This window comes from Nannobrachium achirus (genome assembly GCF_963921795.1).
Source record: "Nannobrachium achirus genome assembly, chromosome: 5".
Lineage (NCBI taxonomy): Eukaryota > Metazoa > Chordata > Actinopteri > Myctophiformes > Myctophidae > Nannobrachium > Nannobrachium achirus.
This window is the reverse complement of record NC_137814.1, coordinates 17532293-17557246: the sequence shown is the minus strand read 5'-3', so window position 1 is coordinate 17557246 and position 24954 is coordinate 17532293. Positions and strand designations below refer to the sequence as shown.

Sequence of the window (24954 nt, the reverse complement as noted above, 5' to 3'; positions counted from 1 at the left end):
AAATAAAAATTGATTTGTACACCCATAAACATCGGTCCGTGACCCACAAATGGGTCCCGACCCGTTGTTTGGGGAACAGTTGGGGGTGAAGAGTATGGAGTCCCCAGAGGTGTCGCACCAAATTCTGGGCCCCCCATGAATGTTCTTCATGGGGGGAGTGGGTTTAACCAATTTAGACTGGGAACTCATTATGCATTATTTTGTTCTTTAGCTATATTGAAAAATAGCAGATCTACAAGCTCACAGCGCGGCACCGAGTTCCGTGCTGCAAGCTTGTAGATCTGCAATTTTTGAAAAATCGTGAAAATGTGTGCAAGTCTTTGAATATTTCAAATCCTTCTAGGGTTTTTTGAAAAACCTATGTCAGTGGTGAGTTACAAATGTTCGCTTAAAAAATACATAGGCCTATTCAAAGATTTGCACACACACATTTTCACGACTTTATAAAAATAATTAACCTTTGGCCCTTGTAACTCAGTCCCACTTCCCCCCCCCCCCCCTTGTGACACCCCTGGGAGTCCCCCCCCCCCCCCCCATCAGCTGTCAGTGCGTCAGAGAGAGCCTCAGCTGTTAGGCGCGCTGAGTATTGGAACGCTGTTTGAGCATTCGGACGGGCAGAGAAAGAAAAGTAAAACTTGTTTGCGTTTGCATACTTTTTTTTTGTTGGAGAGGTTTCATCGTTGATGCAGCGGGTGGTCTTTGATCAGTGATGTAGATATCGACGAGCCTAGTAGGCCTGTGAAAGTCCATACAAAGAGGTCAGTATTTCTCCCCTTAAAACTCTGACAGTGTACAAAATGTATGACACTGTACACTGTCAGAGTTACAGACTTGTATGGGTCAATTTAGACCCCTTAAGGAACCTGCATAGCACATAGTCCCTGGAATCCACTTTGAGAACCACTGCTGTAGCAGGATGCACAACCTCACATTGCATTGTCATCGTTGTGACTATACTGAATGCTTTTGACGTTTGAAGTTTGCTTTTCGCCAACAGGCTCCTCAGACGCACCAGACAGCAGGTGCCTGGACAACCGAACAGCCCAGCATCTTTCAAGCCTCCTGTATTATAATTATTGGGTCTGTTTTGCTGAAATGGACCGTCCAGAACAAAGCCCAGTGGAGCTGGAGATAAATGTGGAAAACGTGGAGTCGGTGAGTTGTCACCTTGTCACAGGCATTGTAATTGTAAAAGGAAATCAAAGGCATTGTAAATGTAATTATTTATCCTTTTCCATTACAGCAAGTGTCTTGCAAAACCTTAACATGTGTGCAATATTCCACTTCTAGTATATTGACCCATTCATAGAAATACTACACAAACATTGATACACAACAAGCAGAATACAAGTTAACCTCGTCGGTCTATTGTAATTTAACATGGCTTTGCAGGCATTAGGAGGACCTCTTGTAACATGACACCAGTTACAAGGCATATGCTGTCCTAATAATAACTATTGCCTTGTGCCTTGGATTTGTTGCCATGGACAACACATTTTTTTGTGTTCCTTTCTTTCAAATGGCCATCGACCACCTCCGCTATACGTGGGCTTTCCTTGGTACAGTTCTCGCTTAATGACGCAACGCACACTGCTTAGGTAGCCTATATGACATTTTGTATTCCAAGAACAACGCATTCACAGCTGGCTCTCGTCATCTGCTCCTGTGCTCCGTGCAGGCTCTCAACCAGCTGTATTATGACCCGCTTATGGACCATAAGAATCTGGCCCAGAAGTGGCTGAGCCAGGCCCAGGCCTCTGCACAGGCATGGCAGTTCTGCTGGGCCCTGCTCAGCCCCGACAAGGTATGGACTTTCGGCTCTTGTGGACCATCTATTCCAGTGGTTCTCAACCTTTTCAGACCACGACCCCCAAAATAATCATATTTGAACTGGGGACCCCCCCCCCCCTGACTAGCACTTGGAATTGTAAGAGTTGGCATTACATTTAGTTTGACGCCATCTATTCCATTATGAAAATAACCAATCTACATGCTCGCAATGCGAGGCGTTACAGACCCTGATCTAAAAATATTTTGTGTCAGGGTTCCCCATACAGGATCTGTGTTGTTAAAAATGTTTCAAAAATATCCCGCAATTATATTATAATATTCCTTGTAAAAGAGATCTTGTGGGACATCGCCTGTATAAATAAAGGTCACATAAACAAATAAAAGGAAAACTGCTGAATAGTAAATACAATGTTATTGTATATTAGCCATGTCATGCAACATCTCATAACAGTCATATCATCTCCTTTAACTAATGTTCCCATGTCATCAACAGCTCCCAGAGGTTCAGTTCTTTGGCGCCAGCACCCTTCACATCAAGATCTCCCGTCACTGGAACGACCTCCCCAGCGACCAGCATCAAAGCCTGCGGCTGCAGCTCCTCTCCCACATCTCCCACTTCTCCTCGGGGCCCAAGATGGTGCTCACCAGGCTGTGTGTGGCGCTGTCCTCTTTGGCCCTTAACCTGATTCCCCAGGCCTGGTCCCAGCCAGTGGCAGACATGGTGAGGGTGTTTCAGCCAGAGGAGGCTGCTTCCGATGGGGGTGGTGGTGCTCCCGGGGCAGAGGACAGCCCCCGTGGCCACCGCCTGGCACTGCTGGAGCTCCTCACCGTGCTACCAGAGGAGTACCAGAGCAGCCGTCTGGCTCAGGGCCGCCGTGCCCAGCTAAGGGAGGCCTTGGCTGGGGAGTGGTTGGTGGTGAGTCCCCTGCTGCGCCAGCTGCTGCAGGCGCAGGATTCCTCCACCCAGGTGAAGACAATGAGCTGTGAATGCTTGGACAATTATATTTGCCTCATTAGATGTACAGTAGTGGAGTAGCAGCGTAATGTAAGAATGCATGGAACACGCACGTTAAGTAAAGTATAGGCTACCTCAGAATTGCATCTGTGTCATTGGAAAATGTAGCCACATTTTATTCTTTGGCTATTCAAAAATTACAGATATACAAGCTCATAGCATGGCACGAAGTGATGCGCTAAGAGCTTGTTGATTAGCCGTTTTTGAAAAATCTCGAAACTTTGAATAACTCAAATCTTTGCCTCTGGGGGTCCCTGGAACAAATATCTTTTGGGGGTTTGAGGACAAATCTTTATAATTTTGGGAGTCCTTGACATGAAAACGTTTTGAGCACCACTGATGTAGCAGCATGCGTTTTTCAGAAAACAGTTGGGATTTAGAAGACATGTAGAGTCAGTCGGCCTCGGGTCTTAACCCATTCAGAATTGTGTATCATTATTTTATGCATTAACTATTGAAAAATACCAGATATACAAGCTCACAGCACGGCACCAAGTGCCGCGCTGCGAGCTTGTAGATCTGCTATTTTTGAAAAATCATGAAAATTAGAATTTTGACCCGATTCTATAAGTGTCTTTTGAATCCTTCTAAGGTTTTTTGAAAAACCTATGTTTCTATGTCAGCAATCTGTCAAAGAAAAGGTCCTTTTCACTTAACTGGAGCTCAGTTAGTCTGTTCTTGAGAGACTACTACAGTATGTCAGTGGTTCTCAAACCTTTTCATGTGAAGGACCCCCAAAATGATATGAATTTGACCACGGACCCCCATCTCAAAACATTTAGTTCCAGGGACCCCCTAAGAAGCAAAATTTGAGTTACAAACGTTCGCTTTAAAAATACATATATTCAAAGATCTGCACACATTTTCACAACTTTTTCAAAAATAGCAGATCTACAAGCTCGCAGCGCGGCACTCGGTGCCGCGCTGTGAGCTTGTATATCTGCTATTTTTCAATAGTTAAAGCATTCAATAAGTCTAGGCCTAAATGGGCTTTCCTATCCCACCACTGACTGCACACAGGTGAAGGAGAGGGTGCTGCGCTGTCTCTCCAGCTGGGTGGGTGTGGACGTGCCTCTGTGTGAGACCCAGGCTCTGCTCCAGGACTGTTTCACGGCGCTGTCGGACCCGCAGCTCTTTGACACGGCCGTGGAGACCATAGTGAACGTTCTCTCACAGCCTGACTGCCAGAGGTGAGAGATGTTTTCTCACGCAGACCTACAATCCTCCTGAGCATTCATTTGTTTCCCTCTGTGGAAGTCAAATAGAACCAAATGGACCCTATAGTGTTTTAGAGAGGCTGTCTTCTGGCAATCAGAAGGTGCGACACCCCTGTCCCCAAATGAATGATCATAACCATCTAGCTATCAGAGTAGATGAGTAGCTAGCAGTTGGGTGAAGCTGAAACTGAATTGTAGTCTACTCTTTCTGTCATCTGGGTCGATTGTGGTGTTTTCTGGGTGCTTGGTGCAGGATCTGCTGACCGAACCCTCGCTAAAAACCCCAGGACAAAAATCCACTCGTCCTAGACAATTTGCCCTCCTGGCCCCCAAACTGTGGAATAAACTCCCTGTCGCACTTAGAACAACAGACTCACTCCCTAGCTTCCGCCGTGGACTGAAGACTCCACCTAAACCCATAGCACTACTGTAACACTCCCCTTCCCTCAATGACCACACATGAAGCTATAGTTATTAGCATTTTTAGGTTTTAGAAGTTTTTTTTTTTCTTTACTGATTAGGTGCGTGGTCTACCTAGGTTATTATTTTTTCTAGATTGATATTCCTATGCATTTGTCGTATTGATGTTGATGTAGTGACATAATTATCTTGCTTATTATATTGATGTATTACCTGCTTATTGTAAGTCGCTTTGGATTAAAATATATTAAAAAAATCTGTGGAATCGCTAAGAAAAATATCGACAGTTGCAGCCCTTGTAGGCAGATACACTGATGCTCTGGTCAACCTGTGTGTGTGCGCGTGCACGTGCGTGTGTGCGTGCGTGTGTGTGTGCGTGCGTGCGTGCGTGTGTGTGCGTGCGTGCGTGCATGCGTGCGTGTGTGTGTGTGCGTGTGCGTGTGCAGGTACACTGATGCTCTGGTCAACCTCATACCCCTGGTGCTGGGTCTTCATGAGCGGCTGAAGTCAGCAGCTCAGGATGGGGACATGGAGACGTCACATGGCATCTGTCGCATCGCTGTCGCTCTGGGGGAAACGCACTCCAGGTACTCACACACCCATGCACTCACTCAGTCACGCATGCATGCACGCACACATGCGCAGTATAAACTCATGGCTTTAGTAGCTGTGTGGACATAGAGGCCATCTGGTAATCAGAATGTGGCCAGTTTGTCACCCAGTCCACCCAGCCATGTGTGGAAGTGTCCCTGAGCTAGATGCTTAACCCATAACTGCATAATAATGGCATCTCCACAATGCTCCTATAAAAGTTAGGGGAGGTGTAATTCGCGTATGTGCAAAATGTAATGTGGCAAATGGTAAAATGTGATTATTGTTATAAAGCGTTATGTTTATTTATGAGTTCTTTCTTATAACTATAACTAAACAGTGTTACAGTATAAACATATAATGCCTTTCTTTCACTGGGATCTTTTTTCTGGGGTTTCTGTATGTGACAGCAGAGGTGTCACACCAAATTCTGGGCCCTGGGTACAAGGATTCACTGCGGGCCCCGCCGTGAATGTTAACCATTGAAAAATAGCAGATATACAAGCTCACAGCGAGCTTGTAGATCTGCTATTTTTGAAAAAATCGAGAAAATGTGTGCAAGAAACTGATGTTTCTATATGTCAGTGGTGCTCAAACGTTTTCATGTGAAGGACCCCCGAGATGATATGTATTTGGCCACAGCTAGACCCCCATCTCAAAATATTTAGTTCCAGGGACACCCCCCCCCCCCCTCCCGGAAGCAAAATTTGAGTTACAAATGTTGAGTTACACATTTTCACGACTTTTCAAAAATAGTAGACCTACAAGCTCGCAGCGCGGCACTCGGTGCGGCGCTGTGAGCTTGTATATCTGCTATTTTTCAATGGCTAAAGTTACTAGGGCCCCTCCACCTTGGGCCCCGGTAACTCAGTCCCACTTTCCTACCCCTTGTGACGCCCCTGTGTGACAGGGTTCTACTGGACCAGGTGGAGCACTGGCAGAGCTACCTGGCACTGGTCAACATGATTCTGTCCTGTACGGGCATCCCCGGGCACTACCCAGTCAACGAGACCACCAGTTCACTCACGCTCACCTTCTGGTACACTCTGCAGGTACAGTATGCCAGTCTTAATTGTAAAGTATGGTATAAAAGTATTGGCTGAATGTAAAACCAAAAAATGGGGGATTTATATAGCTTGCACATACAGTATATCAGATGTTTTTACAATTCTATCCTGCGCGCGGTTGATGTTTTCAGCGTACTGTACAAGCAACTATGCACCACACAGCTAGGTATAATTTGACTTTGCTGCAGACTCCATAGCAGCTACTTTCCCCAAGATCAGTGGTTCTCAACTTGTGGCCCAAACTATTTTGGTGGGTCCCCAGATGATTAAAGGTGATACACCATGCATTAAAAAGTATTTATGTCATATTGTTTATGTCCCAAAAAAGTTTTTCAAAAGGTTTGAGGCTAAATTACCACTCCTGAATAGAGATCCTCTCATTTTTGAATGGCTCTCAGAGCATTTTCAGCTGCAGTACCACCTCCCCCCCCCCCCCCCCAGTGAAACCTTTTGAAAAAAATCACACCCGTGTGAAGTGGAGCTGTGTGTGTGTGTGTGTGTGTGTGTGTGTGTGTGTGTGTGTGTGTGTGTGTGTGTGTGTGTGTGTGTGTGTGTGTGTGTGTGGATCATGTGTACCGTTTTTTGTGACATTTGAAGAAAATATGTAGGAAAAGGAGCAAAAAGTGTGTTTTGGCGAAAATTCAAGATGGCGGAAAATCTATCCTGGCGCAAATGGGCGTGGCCTATATGGGGAGATGCGTCTTGACCCAAGGAATCCAGGGAAAAAAGAATTTTAATTTCCACGGTTCAAGAGTTACGGGGCAAAACGTAAAGTGGGCCGTTATAGCGCCACCATGAGGCCGAGTGATGTAATTATTTTTCGATTCATTCTTAAAATCATTATGAATCTCCTCTCCGAGGTTTGAAACTGTAGCTCCTATGGTTTACGAGAGAAAAATACTTGAAAGTGATTTCTTGCATTGTCCCATTATAAGTCAATGGGGACAATTAAGCGTCGTTTTTTGCCGATTACGTCGGCATGGTAAGGCGGATCGGAACGAAAGGTAATAGAACACCATTCCCGGCCGAGCCGCACATTTTGATGTATATATTGCGCGAGTGGCGTAAATGGTGCGGCACTAGTTACGCGCCGAAGTCAGGCTACATACACACACACACACACACACACACACAGACACACACACAGACACACACACAGACCCACACAGCCACGTATAGGGAGCCTGTGTTTCACACAGCTCCAAAAAAAAGAGAAAGACACAACGGTCTGATATGGGACTTTGTGAGGATAGAAGGTGCTAGTGGGACCCCAAAAAAAGGTTTTAAAATAGGAAAAGTGAAATTTCATGGTGTATCACCTTTAACTTAATGTAACATTGGCCAAATTGTGGCAGAAATTGTGAAAATAGCCGATCTACATGCTCACAACGCGTTGCGAGGCATTGTGAGCATGTAGATCTGCTATTTTATAGCAGATCTACATGATCTATTTCATCTGCTATTTTAGCATGTAGATCTGCTATGTGTGTTATACAAAATGTAATGCCTCAACACTTAGTGCTCATCAGAGTGAGGGGGTCCCCAGTTAAAATGCAGTTACATGCACACACACACACACACACACACACACACACACACACACACACACACACACACACACACACACACACACACACACACACACACACACACACACACACACACACACACACATTATATATAGCACCTCTATATATAGTGCCGGGATTGGGACTCGAACCCGCGACACACTGTCAGGCATCAGAGCCTATGTGGTATGCGCCTGGACCGGTAGGTCATTGGGCACCCATACATAAATACATGCACAGATATACTGCACAGTGCACACTTACACAGATAATATTTAAAAGCACTTTGCACCAGAGAGAGAGAGAGAGAGAGAGAGAGAGAGAGAGAGAGAGAGAGAGAGAGAGAGAGAGAGAGAGAGAGAAGAGAAGGTGGAGGACAGTTGTGAAAGTCTAAGGCACAAATGCGATTAGAGCAGTTCCTCTGTAATTCTAGAACTTTCAATTGGTTGAAGTCTCGTGAGTCTCGCCCGCCTCAGCTGTAATCAGCTGTCAGTCAGATCCTTTCCTATTCCTCATTCACAGATCTGCTAATCTTTACATCACACTGTCTAATCCAATCAGAGCTCTCGCTCTTACGGCTCCTTTAAATACGGCTTACATTCACTATAGCTCTGCTTGCCTTCATCCAAAGCTTTGGATCCGCTGCTTAGCTGCCTCCTCCACCCCAGCCTCCACATTTTGATCAGAGTCTGGCATAGCCTCAAAATACTTACTGATTTTATGTCTGCTGATTCAAGCAAATATGTCAACGTATTTCTATTTTCTCGTGTATCCCTATGGGGTGTTTTGCTTAAAGCTTCCTGATTTTGCTGAACGCGGAGCCCTTTAAGGCTAACTGTTTTACATTTGTTGCGATAAATGGCTGAATCTATTTGACGTGAGTGTTCCTGTCTAAAGTTTTACTGGAGTCATTGTCCCCTGCGTGCTCAGGATGACATCTTGTCCTTTGAGGAGGACAAGCAGGCAGTGTACCTGCAGGTCTACAGGCCTGTCTACTTCCAGCTGGTGGACGTGCTGCTCCATAAGTCTCACTATCCGTCCCAGGAGGAGTACGCCTCCTGGTCCCCTGACGATAAGGAGCAGTTCAGGATCTACAGGTACCACCTGAAACCACATGAACCCTGGCATCCCTATTTTGGGCATGGTATTATAGGCGAAAGTTCTCCAAAATAGCCTAGGCCGATGCTTAAGGTGACGAAATAGACGATCTGTAAGCCCACAACATGTCGTTGTGACTTGCAACAAGATGCAACGTGTTGTGAGCTTGTGACACTGTCTACGACAAAATATAAATCTGGCTTTAGTGGTTCAATCACACTGTCATACTTCAATCAGAGCTCACGCTCAATAAGGGACGCTCCTTTAAATACGGCTTGCATTCACTATAGCTCTGCTTGTCTTGGATCCGATGCTTCGGATCCGCTGCTGCTTAGCTGCCTCCTCCACCCCAGCCTCCATCTTTTGATCAGAGTCTGGCATATGCTCAAATACGTGTGATTTTATGTCTGCTGATTCAAGCTAATATGTCAAGAGATGTGCCGATTGATTCGTTGAGTGATCGCGATCGGCCGATAATTGCCTCTATCGGCTTTGATCGGTATCTGCTATGCCTCTATCGGCTTTGATTGGTATCTGCTTTGCCTCTATCAGCTTTGCAGATCTACAAGCTAGATCAGCTATTTTCACAATATTTATCTGTGGGACTGAATGTAACCTCACCTTCAACTCCTCCAAGTTGAATTGGATACTAATTGACCTCAGCCTGCAATCTCCTAATGTTTATAATCAATATGTCAATGTTTTGTAAGAAGAATCATTAAATATACCAGTAAGACTCCCTAAATCGGGAGATAAGCGACCGTCAGGTCGCATACACAAACTTTATAAGGCAATGCTAGCCAATCAGGAGGGAACATGGGAAATGGGACAGATCCATGTTGATGACATGACTTTAAAGATACTGTGTACCACTTTGCGTGATTTTAGGGCAAAATCTGTAGGAGCAGTGTCCAAAAATGTGTCTTGCAAGAATAGTGGTGCTAGAAGAGTGCCATGTGAGAAATGAGTGGGGGGTTGTTGTTTGGCAGCCAAGGAGTGTGTGTGCAAAGTTTGCCATGGATCGGGGCAACGCTGGCGGAGATATGAGTGGGGGAAAAGTGTGACGTGACGGACAGACAGACAGACTGACTGACAGACAGACAGACAGACTGACAGCCGGTGGAGGTTTTGATAGTAACTGCAACCTGGCGGTCGCAAAAAATGCTGCTACAGTAACACAATAAATAGAAGAATTTATGGATTTGACGCTGTGATCAGGAATATCGGTATCGGCAGATACTGATTCCAGTTGATCGGTGACCGGTATCGGCCCCAAAAATCACAATCGGAACATCTCTTTGCCAATGTATACAACTATGGCTAATGTATGACTAAACTGGCTAAATTGCAAATGAATGATCACCTTTGATACGTGTAGAACGTGTTTCCTTTGTGTCTGACCTGACAGAGTGGACATCTCTGACACTCTGATGTACGTGTATGAGATGCTGGGTGCAGAGCTTCTCAGTAACCTCTACGACAGGCTGGGCAGACTGCTGATGGACCCCCAACACTCAGCCACATGGCAGGTACTGGATAGCCTCACTCAGGGGTGTCGCACCAAATTCTGGGATTCACTGCGGGCCACCCATGAATGTTCTTCATAGGGGTAGGGGGTTTAACACATTTAGACTGGGAACGCATATACTACGCATTATTTTGTGTTTTAACTATTGAAAATTCAAAGACTTGCACAGAATGCACACAAGCTCGCTGCGAGCTTGTATATCTGCTATTTTTATTCTCAGTCTTTGAATATTTCAAAAGGTTTTTTGAAAAAAAAAAAAGAAAAAATAATAATAATAATAAAATAAAGTTTCTATATCAGTGGTGCTCAAACCTTTTCATGTGAAGGACCCCCAAAATGATATGTATTTGGCCACGGACCCCATCTCAAAATATTTAGTTCCAGGGACCCCGCAGAAGCAAAATTTGAGTTAAAAATGTTCGCTTAAAAAATACATATATTCAAAGGTTTGCACACATTTTCACGACTTTTCAAAAATTGCAGATCTACAAGCTTAGCTAAAATATAAAATAATTAAGGCCCCACCACCTTGGGCCCTAGTAACTCAGTCCCACTTTCCCCCCCTTGTGACGCCCCTGGCCTCACTCAACTGAAATAGTTGGTATCAAATATTCAGTGGGTTTGAAACAATCAGACTTTGAGAGCTGTATTTTGATTGTCTTCAGTATCAGCTCTTATGCCTTAACTTAAAGGCTCTCCATACTGTGTCCAACTACAAACTTTTCATCGGAGAGTTCCGACTTTCCGACGTGCAGCTTTCAGCTTTTCCTCTAATTCGGGGTATAATGCTTATCAGAAGATGAAGTGATGTCATTTTGTAGTTGAAACGGACCTTTCTGACGAAAGGTTTGGTGGTCGGAGACAGTATGGACAGGCCTTTAAGTTAAGGCATAAGAGCTGGTGCTTAAGACAATCAAAATAGAGCCATCAGCCATCAATAGAGCCATGCAAATTGTGTTGGTTTCGCAGAAGTGGTGAATCAAATTTGCAGGGTTGATATTTCACGTATACATTGATTCTATTTAATTCTTGCTGTGTGCTTTCTATAGTTTATCTACCGCCATCTGTCTCTGTCTCTCTCTCTCTCTCTCTCTCTCTCTCTCTCTCTCTCTCTCTCTCAATGAGGACAGGACACAGAGGCGTTGTTATTTGGCTTCCAGTCGATAGCAGAGACCATAGACATCAACTACTCTGACGTAATTCCTGGCCTCATTGGTTTGATACCGAGAATCAACATCAGCAACGTCATGCTGGCTGACACGGTCATGTACACCATAGGTGTGTATGTACACGTTCTTCTCAGAGTTAAGGGGAGACCTTGAAAAAAAGGTTGCAGCATTTTCTTTATTTTATATTTTCATGTTTTTGTTTAATTTCTTGTAATGTTTCTTTTTTTTTTTCATTTATGTTTTATTTTATTTTTCGTGTAAACCACTACAGAAAGACAAACAGAGAAAACAAAAGCCAAGACAAACAATACAAACAAAACTTACAGAAATACACACACATACCCAAGGGGAGGTATCACTCTACACATTAGTTACTCTCTATACATACAGCACATTCATTTCAAAATACACGTTCCATTATAGGGCAAACTCAACCCACATCTCTTAGCAGAAAGTCAATCAAAGTATGCGTAAAAGAATATAAAATAAAAGAAAAAAGAAAATCAGGCCTTATATTAGCGACATGAGTAAGCCATTTAGACCAGTTGTCCATGAAGATCTCCCCTTGACCCCTAAAGTTAAATGTGAGACCTTGAAATTTGAAAGTTTGACAAACACTGGTGTATTTCCCCAGGCTCTCTGGCAGAGTGTCTGGCTGACCATCCAGTGATGATGCTGTCTCTTGGTGTGTTTCTTCCAGGCTCTCTGGCAGAGTGGCTGACTGACCATCCAGTGATGATGGTGCTGTCTCTTGGTGTGTTTCTTCTAGGCTCTCTGGCAGAGTGGCTGGCTGACCATCCAGTGATGATGATGCTGTCTCTTGGTGTGTTTCTTCTAGGCTCTCTGGCAGAGTGGCTGGCTGACCATCCAGTGATGATGATGCTGTCTCTTGGTGTGTTTCTTCCAGGCTCACTAGCAGAGTGGCTGGCTGACCATCCAGTGATGCTGGGCAGTGTGTTGCCCATGGTGCTGCAGGGCCTGCTGAAGCCAGAGCTGTCGGTGTCCAGCGTGTCCACGCTGAAGAGGATCTGCAGGGAGTGTCGCCTGGACCTCGGCCCCTTCCTGCCCGACATCATGACCGTGTCACAGGTACAGTCAGGCCAGTGGTTCCCAACCTCTTCAGGCCGTGACCCCCAAAATAATCATATTTGAACTGGGGACCCCTCCCCACCCCCACCCTGACAAGAAGCACTTGGAATTGAAGGCATTACATTTAGTTTGACTCGGTTCCACAGATAAATGTCATAAAAATAGACAAACTATATTAAGCACACAACGTCTCGTACTGCATGGCGTTGTGAGCTTGTGGATCTTCTATTTTTGTGCCTTTTGTGCCTATGTCTATGCTTGCCTCTTTCTTACATAATATTTGTCCAATTTGGTATTAAACGTCATTCAATTGTAACTTTAGATATGTGCAGGCCTGTATATTATACTGTAAAATGTTATGACCGTGACAACTCTAGTCACAGGTGCAACAAGAGACAGGTTTTTTGCATGAAGTCTATCAGTGTGTTTGTGTTTCGCCGTCTACTGCAGTAAAAAACAAACAAACATTGAAACATTCTCTTCTCACAGGACGTCCTGCTTAAAGACATTCATAAGGTCAGTGCCGTTCAACTTGATCTGAAAACACAACCCATCTCAAAATATTTAGGTCCAAGGACCCCCCTGGAAGCAAAATGTGAGTTACAAATGTTCGCTTAAATATTCATATTTTGAATATATGAATATTAATATATTCACATATATATATATTAATATATTCAAAGATTTGCGCACATTTTCACATTTTCATTTAAAAAATAGCAGATCTACAAGCTCGCAGCGCGGCACTCGGTACCGCGCTGTGAGCTTGTAGATCTGCTATCTAACGTATACAATAATTCCAGGTCCCTAGTAACTCAGTCCCACTTTTCCCTCCCTTGTGACGCCCCTGCACGTCAGCATTCAGCTTGAACTCAGTTTGTGATGTATCTCTTTGTATGTACATCGGTGTGTGTGTGTGTGTGTGTGTGTGTGTGTGTGTGTGTGTGTGTGTGTGTGTGTGTGTGTGTGTGTGTGTGTGTGTACGTGCGCACCTGTGCAGAGCAGCCAGTGCATGTGGCTCATGCAGGCTCTGGGTTTCCTCCTGTCTGCCCTGCCTGTGGAAGACATCCTGGGCAGCCTCCACTCCCTCATCAGCCCCCATGTCCAGAGACTGGAAACACTGGCACTGGAACCGGTAAAACATGCACAGTACATGTGAATGATGAGACGGAATGGAATGGAATAGAGTAGCCGAATTTTACACTCTTTGGAATTTGCCTTTTGCTTTGCAGTTATAATTAAAAACAGGCAAGACAGGATAAAATGTATAATAACATGCAACAGAGCATCCTGTATATATTTCATAGTAATTTATTTAGGCACCTTTCATGAAAATGAGTAAGCCTGTAATTATTCATGTGTTGTTAGTAACTATGTTGGTGGTGGTGTTGATGATGATGATGGAGATAAGGCTAATGGCGATGGCATAAGGAGAATGCAAATTATTACTTTTTTTAAATTTTGGGTGCATGTACTAACTACAGTGACAATGTCGCTCCAGCGTCTTCGTTCTGTTAAAAGACAACTTTAGTTTTTTACAACAAGGGTTCATATTTTAGATTGTAATTTGAGAAAAGAAAAGATGAGTGTTAAAATGTTTTCATTTACTGCTTTCTAATATTGTTTTAGCGATGTTAGTATTTTGATTTCAGTGGGTGGGGGTATGCGTACAAGTGGCTAAATATATATATTTTTAGACACGCAATTTCTTTATTACTATTTACACCAGCCCCCATAAGTCACATCTGCCCATGAAAGATTGCGGTGCATCTTGGGAATGGGCTTATTGTGTCTAAAAAAAATACATATTTATCCACTTGCATGCATGCCCCCAACCTGGGTGCATGCCTGCAACAATCAAAATCGTTAAAATCACTAAAACGATTGAAAGAAGTAAATGAAAACATTTTAACACTCATCTCTTCTTTTCTCTAAAGACTATCCAAAATATGAACCCTTGTTTTAAAAAAAACAAAGTTGTCCTTTAATTAACTGTGTCCTCTATCCTCTGATGCACCGGACCTGGCCGTAAACCTTGCTTGGTTACTTTCTCCCTCTTTGTCTGAGCTGTCATTGTGTTCCTGTGTCTGCAGCCCAGCCCCAGCAGTAAGGTGTCTATCATCCATATTCTGGGCATGTTGTCCAGTCTCTTCACCACTTTAGACATCAACAGACAGACGGAGAGTCTGGAAGGACCTGGCCCCGCACGAGCCACGCTTTCACAGGCTAGACCCAACCCTGTAAGACCAATGAGATTTGCACTGTTTGGTCATTGCATTTTTCTTCTACAGTATGTCACAACCATCTTTATTCTACTGCTTATACACTACTGCTGCATTATTGCACACACATGCCTGTAGCATTGGCCAGCGAAATAATGTACAGTAAACAGTAAACACACTCTCTTCTGTCTCATTAACCAGGGTACAGTATGTGAATAGACCTCTAACACGTGGCATCAGTGATTTATTGCTTTATTACAATTTACAATTTAGGCATTTAGCAAACGCTCTTAATCCAGAGCGACTTACAATAGATAGATAGATAGATACCTTTATTATCCCAAGGGGAAAATCAGTTGCCCAGAGGCAGCACAGCAGTATAAGGTTATTTACAAAGTTACAGAGAAGTAAGAAAAAAGATAAATAAAATAAAAAATAAAACAAGAACAGAGTACAGTAAGAGCAAGGTAAGTCAAGAAAGGGAACAAATTATATATATATATATATATATATATATATATATATATATACATAAAGTGTCCTTAGGCACAACTATCAATATAGTACAGTGCCCCAAAATCAAAGTGACCATAACATTCAATGCTAATTAGTGCAACAAGTATCTCACCCTCATGTCAAACACAAGCAAAAATACTCAAAACTACTAACACAACCTAATAGTGCAGAGTGTCCAAAGGTCAGTGTGATATAAAAACAACTAGAAAAAGAAAGAAACAAGAGAGGGTGACGCAGCAAGACGCACAAGAGCACCCTCCCTGGAAGGTCCTTAGAGGTCAGAGACGTAAGCAATTTACCCCGAGTGAGAGGACATTATGCTCTGATAATGTCCTGTGTGAGGGGGTGATCGGACGAGGCGAAGCCGAGTCCGATAACACCCTCACACAGGACATTATCAGAGCATAATGTCCGACCCCGAGTGGTAAATAGCTTTTCTACCACTTTTTTCCGTATACATGAAAGAAAACACATAGTTGTAACTTGCAAGGATATTAAGTTACAATCATTATTGCCTATAAAACTTCCGCGACGACAGCAAATAGTTCCACAAACAACATCTTCTACTCACCACCAGATGACGCCAACTCCATGCAGAGAAAGATGTCTAGCATACAGCTAAGCTAACGTCAGTTAGAAGGACCGTTCCGGCCGTAAATAGAGGCTGTTCGCTTCCAGAAAGGCATAGGTTCAGAGAAAAGGGGCTTTAAAGTTGGCGGATTGCATTGGATCCAAATAAATCGGCGACGTCGTACGCACGTTAGTAAACATAGGACCGCTACGACCGTCATATGTTGGTTGGGGGAAAGGTGTTCCGACTACCTCCTGAAGTCCCCGGATGTACACTGAGGCGCATTGATCTCGTCCTCACACAACTGCGGCGGTTGTTCTGCCATAACCTCCGGAATTTAGCCAATCAGAATCCAGTATTTGAACATGTGACTAGAAAAAGTGGTAGAAAGTGCAACTAAAGTTCCAGTAAGAAAGGCTACCGTCATCCTAGGTTAGGAAGGTAGTCCTAATACAATAGCAAGTTAATACATCAATACATCAACATGAATACATCAAATGCATATAAATTGTAACCTAAGAAAATTATAGTTAGACCAAGCACCTATTCAGTAAAAACTTTATAAAAACCAAAAAAACCAAGAAAATAAGTGGAGGCCATCATAGTCAGTCACGGTGAAGTCCTATTCACCGTGACTGACTGGTCCAGGTCGACCAATCAGTGAACGGGGTGAAGAGCCTGTCTGTCTGATAGTAAAAACAGAGAGATGTGTCGGGACTCGCGGTGGAAAGCTCTCCACCGCGAGGAATGATGTAACATTGTAGTTTCATGACTCAAAAAGACTCGAAAAGACTCGAAAAGACTACACTTTAAGAGGCTTAAAGCCCGGATCATAGTCGGGTCCGGACCCGACTATGATCCGGGCTTTAAGCCTCTATCAGAGTCTGCGGTGAAGAGCTATCCACTGCAAATTTGAGGTGGAAAGCTTTCCACCTCAAGTCAGAAAATAAGTGGAGGCCATCATAGTCAGTCACGGTGAAGTCCTATTCACCGTGACTGACTGGTCCAGGTCGACCAATCAGTGAACGGGGTGAAGAGCCTGTCTGTCTGTCTGAAAACAGAGAGATGTGTCGGGACTCGCGGTGGAAAGCTCTTCACCGCGAGGAATGACGTAACGTTGTAGTTTTATGACTCAAAAAGACTACACCGCGGTGGATAGCCTTCCACCGCGGTGCCGACTCTGATAGAGGCTTTACAGTAGTCGTCAGTCGAGTTTTGATATGACTGGCGTCTGGATGAGGAGCTGGGCTGACTCCTGGATTCAAGGAGCAGCAGGTGAAACACTTGAACTTTCCTCCATGTTCTGTTTAAGAAAGCAGGCTTTTTGTTTTTCAGGTGGTGGTGGTTTTACAGGAAGTGTTCACGCTGATCAACAACATCCTCAGCAAGTGGCTCGATGACTCAGACGTAGTGGAGGTAAGAACAGGGTTCCCACGGTCGTGAAATTCCTGGAAATAATTTGAAATTAGAAAAATATTTTTTCCAGTACTGGAAAAGTTTTGGAATTTATCAAGGGTCCTGGAAGGTCCTGGAAAAAATAGCTATGGATTGTCTTTGATTATTTATTTAGTTAATACCTCTGAAATGAGAAATTAAACATGGGCCACATTGTCAAATATTAGAGGCAGAAATTGTGAAAATAGCCGATCTGTTGCGAGGCGTTGTGAGCATGTAGATCTGCTATTTTCACAATAGAACTGTGTTATACAAAATTCCTCAACTCTTAGTGCTCGTCAGGGTGCGGGGTCCCCAGTTAAAACATGATTATTTCGAGGTCACGGCCTGAAAAGGTTGAGAACCACTGGCATACACTACCTGTCTTTGGGCATTGCGCATAGGAGTAAGCGACCTGTTATTGAGCTGAATTATTGTTATATAGTCCTGGAAATTGGGTTAAATATTCTGGAAAAGTTTGGGAAATTAATTGGTAAAAATGTGTGGGAACCCTGTAAGAAGGTGTTATATGTGTGTGTCTGTCTGTCTGTCTGTCTGTCTGTCTGTCTGTCTGTCTGTGTCTTTGTGCCGACTCACACATTCTCACAGTCCCTGTCCCCCCCGCAGGCGGTGTGCGGGGTATTTGAGAAGTCCGTTCGGACCCTGCTACATGACTTTGGCCCCATGGTGGCACAGCTGAGCCAGATGCTGGGACAGATCTACAGCGCCTTCCCACAAGCCTCGGCTTTGGACCTCGCGCGCCAGGTGGCTCTTTATTGCAGGGCCTAGATTCCCAACACATTGAGACTGTCTCTGTCCATGGGCCGGGGTTGCAATGGGAAAGAAAGATTACCTCCATATCTAGTTTATCTATTGTTGGGGTTTCACAGTAGCCTGATTTCAGACTCAGCTGAAGCTTGGTCTGACATTGTGCCCTGTTTGAGCTATTTCTGGAGGGGAGGGACTTTGACGGCACGGATTGGTTATTTGTTAAACCCACCCCCACCCCCTGCGCTAATTGGAGGAGCCGTCATTTCGACTCCAGAAATCACTTATTATGAACACAATTGACCGATCGCTATGCCCCTCCTAAACCCGTGCTTGCCCAAGATTCATATGATTCGGTTCACAGTAGGGAGCCGTTCCTTTCTAATGAACAGTGGTGGGAAAAGTACTACATGTCTTTACTTAGGTAAACATATCAATACTGCAATCAAGTTTGGAATGTTATTAATGTACTAGAGTAAAAGTAAAATAGTATTGGTTTCAAAATGTACTTAAAGTACCAATATTAGAACGTACTCATTATGCAGAATGTCCTGTTTCACAGGTTTTCCAATGAGTAAAATGTAGAAAAATCGTTTGCAAATAGCCGATCTACAAGCTCACAATGCATCGCAACGTGACACATTGTGAGCTTGTAGATCACCTATTTTCAAATGCCAGAAATGTATCCAATGGCCAAAATGTATATATGGGTGGAAGTGATTTACAATCATAATCAAAATCTACAAAGTAACCAGTAACTAAAATGAGCCAGTCTTTTGAACGGCTCTTTGAAAGGAACGGATCTCATAGATCCGGTTCACTTCAAAGAACCATAAATCCCATCTCTATCTAGCAGCCAGACACCGATGCGCGCCGCCATGGCAGCTTGCCAAGGCACCCGCCTTAGTAACCTGTCGTCTAGCGTGGCATTGGGCAAGGACGGCTTTAGGAGGGGCATAGCGATCGGTCAATTCCAGACCAGAGAAACAGTCCACTCTGAGAGTGGGCGGGTCTATGGGCAGGAACCAGGCTAGTTTCACAGGGATTTCACAGTCACACTTGTTGAAAATATCCTGCAACCTAATTTCTTCTATGAAACATTGTACCAGCAGTTCATGAGGTACTTCACCAATTAAGCCCTATATTGTATTATACTTTGGCGTATGACAGTGATGCACGGCAAAAACAGCCGCTCTACGAGCTGACAACACAATGTGAGCTTGCAGATCTGCTAAATTTCTTGCTATTTCTGAAAATGTTCGCACACAATGACATGCCCTAAGTCGGGACATTTTGGTCATGGCCGGTTGAAAATGGTTAAAGTACAACTCTGTCTCGTTGTAGATGGTTCACATATTTTCCGGAGAAAAAGAACACCTCTCTTCCATTAAAGGCCTCACTGAACTGTTGACGTCCACTACTCTCGCCATTTTTCAGCAAGGTAAACAAACACAAAATCAGATGATTCTTTACTTTTTTTTGTTTGTTTGCAAAGCTGATGTTACTGACCTGTGATGTATAGGCCCAAGGGATCACCCTGATATTGCAGAATCCTTCATGCAGCTTCAAGCTCAGGTTAGTGTAACCTTTTGATATCAATTTGAATACAGTATTTAATGTATAGTATATGCCAGGGGTCTTCAACGTTTTCAGGCCAAGGACCAGGCACATGCACACATAGACATGAAAGGGGGCTTGAGCTCCTGCCCTTTTATCCATCTGAAAAAGTTCCCTCTCCTGACCAGGAATGCAGTTTTTGGAGCGGTGAAAGCGCTCCCAATGAACAGGTATGTCCGTGGGTATGTGGCTGGCTGGCTGGCTGGCTGGCTGGGTGGGTGGGTGGCTGGCTGGCCCTGTCCGTAGCCTGGGCAATACCTTGAGTGGCCACACACAACACACTAGTTAAAGGAGGGGCGCTGTTTTGTGCAGGCCAGGCACACTCACCACTCACTCACAGGCACAGTTTACACTCACTCACTCACTCACATAGGGTACAGCTGCTCAAATTCACCGCTCCACTTCGAACCGAGGTTTGATTTTTACTATGGTGAAAGAAATGCAAATGCCTTCTTTCCATGCCATACCTGAAGGCAGCATTCAAGAGAATTGCCTTGTCCAAACTCTCCTGAACTTGAATGCAGCATCTGTTGAAAGAATTGCCCTCTCTTTGTAGAAATCCATGCTCTACGCCACATCTCCAATATTGACTCGATTATGCTTAGTTCAGTGTGGTATCAAGCACAGAAATTTCAGCCCCTGCCTCTGTAACATTCTCTGCAGGTCCCTGCCAAGGACCCTTAGTTGAGAGAGAGATGAAGCAGGGACCCCCCACAACATTTTCATCATTTGGCAGCACAATCGTCACTTCATCAGTGTATTTAGGATTCATGTCAATTTGTGTTTGCATATACGTATTTACCACTTGAATCCGCCAATACTTAATAAACGTCTTTTTCCCCTCTACACCAAACCTCTTTGCCGAAAATAGCCGATCTACAAGCTCACAACGCCTCGCAGCGCGAGTCATTGTGAGCTTGTAGATCTGCTATTTTTGGCTTAAGTTTTCAGAATATGGACACTAGGCCTAGGGTTCAAATGGTTTATACAAAAAAGGAGAAAAAAGTTTCTATCACACAAAGATTTGGAGGACCCCCTGTAGTAACTCTGAGGACCCCCTAGGGGTCCCGGACCCCCTGTTGAAGACCCCTGGAATACAATATTTAGTGTACACTATACAATGTATAGTATAATGCTGTATCTGTGTCAGAAAGGAACATGTGGCTAAACAACATTCTTTTTATATCCTTGATTGTTAGATCCTGAAAAGGAAACCCGATTTGTACTTGTCTGAGCATTTGGACGTTAAAGCATTGTTTTATTGTGGTGAGTATCATGGAATGCTATGTCTGTCCTCCACATGTACAATGAATAATGATTAAATGACATTATCATCAGTATACGTTGGGTAGACACATGATTGATTGCATTTTCTCAAGCTAATTTAGCTCTCAGAGCTTAACCCATTTAGGCCTAGAATTATTGAATGCTTTAACCAGTGAAAAATAGCAGATATACAAGCTCACAGCGCGGCACAGAGTGCCGCGCTGCGAGCTTGTAGATCTGCTATTTTTGAAAAAGTCGTGAAAATGTGTGCAAATCTTTGAATATATGTATTTTCAAAGCGAACGTTTGTAACTCAAATTTTGCTTCTGGGTGGTCCCTGGAACTAGATATTTTGAAATGGGGGTCCGTGGCCAAATAAATATCATTTTGGGGGTCCTTCACATGAAAAGGTTTGAGCACCACTGACATAGTAGTCTCTCAAGAACAGACTAACTGAGCTCCAGTTAAGTGAAAAGGACCTTTTCTTTGACGATGGCTGGCCAGATTGCTGACATAGAAACATAGGGTTTTTCCAAAAAACTTTAGAAGGATTCAAAAGACACTTATAGAATCGGTTCAAAATTCTAATTTTCAAGATTTTTCAAAAATAGCAGATCTACAAGCTCGGCACCGAGTGCCGCGCTGTGAGCTTGTATATCTGCTATTTTTTTCATATTTAAAGCATAAAATATTGCGTCATAATGTAAATGGGTTAATATCTAGAAGATGGACCACATGGACCATACTGTATAAACCATAATGGGACCACAATATGGAAATAAGCTCTCCACCTTTATTGTGATTTCGACAGATATTATGTACAACAAAGCAAATTAGTTTTACTTTTAGAAATCTTTACATCTAGCCTTAACGAATATCTCTATTCTCACCTTTATTCAGGTGTTCTGTCATTCAAGTTTCCAGAGACGCCCACGGTCAAAGCAGCCAGTCTGTTCTTTGTAAGTCCTTTATTATAGAAACATGCAGTGTTCAATTAAACAAGCACTGTACTTAATTTCAAGATAATTTCACTTTCCTTAAGTATTCCAATTTCAAGATACTTTATACTTCTACTCCAGGACATCTAAGAGGCAAATATTTACTCCACTACAATTATTTGCCAGCTTTAGTTACAATTTACTTTTCAGATTTAGATTATTACAAAACATATTTTATATACTTTGGATATTCTAAAGTAGATCAAGATTTTGAAGCTCATGTGTCGCATCACAAGCTTGTAGATGTGCTATTTTTTAAAACAAACATTTTTAGTACTTTTTACTTGGTACTGTACTTATATTTTATTGCCAATACTTTGTACTTTTACTCAAACAAGTAACATTTTGAATATATGCATTTTACTTGTAACAGAGTATTTCCACACTGTGCTATTGCCTCTTTTGCTTAATTAATTAAAAATATGAGTACTTCTTCTACTGATTTTCATTTATTTATTTGTTATTGCCAACACGCCTGTCTCCACTTTGAAAGACAAAAACACTTTAGGTAGTATAAATCCTGAGGTCCAGTCAATCACTAACTGTTGCTCTCTATTCATGACAGGCAGAGTTGTTGTCTCACTGTGCACTGTTGCCCCCTGTTGGTGATGTTCTGCAGAGGGATGGGAAGCTACTGATAGAGACTATTCTGGAGGTGAACAACAACTTGTATCAACAACCTGATACAATTATGCAGAAAATCAATTTCCACATTTCAGTCTGGGACCCGAATCTCTAGTGAATAGTCTCTCTCACTGGGATACATGCTCATTAACCACTTACCACTTGAACCCCATTTATATTCTGGAGGAAAATGTGTCAGAAAGAGCAGATCATAGATCTGCCCAGGACAAAACAGTGGTTAAACCATTCTAGTACCATCACGACCTGGGAGAAATAGGCTATATGGGGATCTGACCTGCAACTCTATCTCCTGATTTCTTTTTCTTTCTTCTTTTAAACAACATGCACCTTATGTACAATCTGTTATTATATCTGCTGCTATTTTAACAGCCTCATTTTGTTGCCATCTTACACTGCTCATATTGACAGACCTGTTTTACTCTCTCTTTCTTTCGTTGTATTTATTTCCTCCTTTCTGTGACAATAACTTTGGAGTTGAGTTTGGGGGGGAAACGGTGTTCTGACGAAAGTGTTTGTGTTTCTCTTGGCCTTCCCCAGGCAGTGGGAGGCGGAGCTGCACGCAGCTTGATGGAGCACTACTCTGAGGTGCTGTACAGTGTGAACAGACACTGTCCGTCCCTGCTGGCCCAGTGGATGAAGGAGAGCCTGCAGACCCCTGGGTTCCCCTCCGCCCGCGTGTCCACGGAGCAGAAGGATGCTTTCAGCCAACAGCTGCTCAGGTTTAAACACACTCTTTTCAAACAACAACAGCAGTGTCACACCAAATTCTGTGCCCTGGGTACAAGGATTCACTGCGGGCCCCCCATTGGGCACGCATTGTTAGTATAAAATAGCAGATATAGGTACATACTCAGTAGAGCTGCTATTTTTCAATAGCTAAAGTATAAAATAATTAAGGCCCCTCCACCTTGGGCAATAGTAACTCAGTCACACTTCCCCCCCCCCTTGTGACACCCCTGATATCAGTGGTGCTCAATACATATTTGTGTCAAGGACCCCCAAAGGTGTATTTGGCCGCATACCCTCATCTCAAAATATTTAGTTCCAGGGACCCCCAGAAGCAAAGATTTTAGTTTAAAAATGTCGCTTTAGATAATTGTGGGTTTTGCTCAAGATTTGCTCAAAGTTTCACTATTTTTCAAAAAGATTGCAGTTCTACAAGCTCATAGCACAGCATTAAGTGACTCGCTATGAGCTTGTATATCTGCCATTTTTTAATAGCCAAAGTATATATGTTACAGTCATTTTGGGTAACTCAGTGAGACTGTGGTAAGAGCGCTTGTTTTGTAGTTCACCACACACTAATCACCACCAGATGGCGACGCAGCCATTCAATAGTGAAGGCGCTGACGTCACTCGTTTGCGACTCTCTTTCTTTATTTACTAGCCTAGCCTAGCCTAGCTTAGCCTAGCCTAGCCTAGCCATTAGCTCCATTGTAGTCACTTGGACAGGGCGTTTATCGTGGGCTTGCCCAGGCCGTAAATATAACGATTGCATTCACCACGGCTTCGTAACTCGCGCGGCCGGCCCGCTCTTCGCGGCCACTCGCGCCGAAGGTCCGCTGGCCTTCGCGCCGCTTGCAATGTCGTGGACAATCGAGTGGCTCCGCCTGGAGGACGTTGTTGTGGCGACCGCTTGTTCCGCCCCGTGCGGCACGGCAAGCGCTCCGTTTCTCTATCTCACCGTTTCTCTATCTAACCGTGACATATATAACTAAACGTTCTTGCATGCCCATATATGGAGATCCCTGATGTCATTAATATTAAGCTCATAGCTTGGAATGCCCAAAAATGGAGTCTCATGTGGTCTATAACATAAGACATCTATGATGTCAGATGTCAGTCATATCCATATTTGGGAAAATATTTTGTCCACATCTTGTCCAACTTAAACAACCAACATTGACACATGTGTATTTCATGTCATTTCTTTCCTTCAGGGAACAGTCAAACAAACGTCATGTGAAGGAGGTGGTGAAGGAGTTCTCCCAGCTATGTCGAGGCCTCCAGGGGTCTGGATACTCCTCCGATTATTAGACTGACTTCCAAAGAACGTTACAGAGGAATCAACAACCTGAATGCAGCCTTTCGTTTGGCAGCCGAACAGCTGTGATGTTGTGCAAGTTGTACCATCAATTGAGCCGAATGTGTTGAGGACTCATTTGTGGGCTGGCGATGCACTCAGATTACTGTGACTTCAAACCATGACGTAGATGTGGACACACTGAAGTGCAGACAGAGCCTGTTTGAATTAAGTGTTTGTTTAAATAAGACCTGACTGTCAACTGATTTTTATAAATCGCCTTCGTTTGGCAGTTTGCTCCAAAGCATAGTGAGAAACAGAGGCAGACTTGATGTGATAAA

General features: G+C 43.6%; 1 protein-coding gene across 1 annotated transcript; it reads left to right on the top strand.

Moving 5' to 3' along the window:
* Positions 1–1095: 1095 nt before the first annotated feature.
* LOC308284859 (importin-13-like) lies at positions 1096–24627 on the top strand (the record flags this gene model as incomplete). The annotated part of the gene is made up of 22 exons (XM_080725585.1): positions 1096–1155; positions 1679–1804; positions 2285–2758; positions 3827–3996; positions 4890–5030; positions 5945–6086; positions 8600–8766; positions 10176–10296; positions 11426–11573; positions 12372–12553; positions 13043–13069; positions 13554–13688; positions 14647–14793; positions 17198–17278; positions 17924–18061; positions 19409–19505; positions 19587–19639; positions 20881–20947; positions 21848–21906; positions 22511–22600; positions 23128–23309; positions 24531–24627. 22 exons carry the CDS (start codon positions 1096–1098, stop codon positions 24625–24627), a joined length of 2904 nt encoding a protein of 967 aa, XP_080581711.1.
* Between the last annotated feature and the right edge of the window lie 327 nt (positions 24628–24954).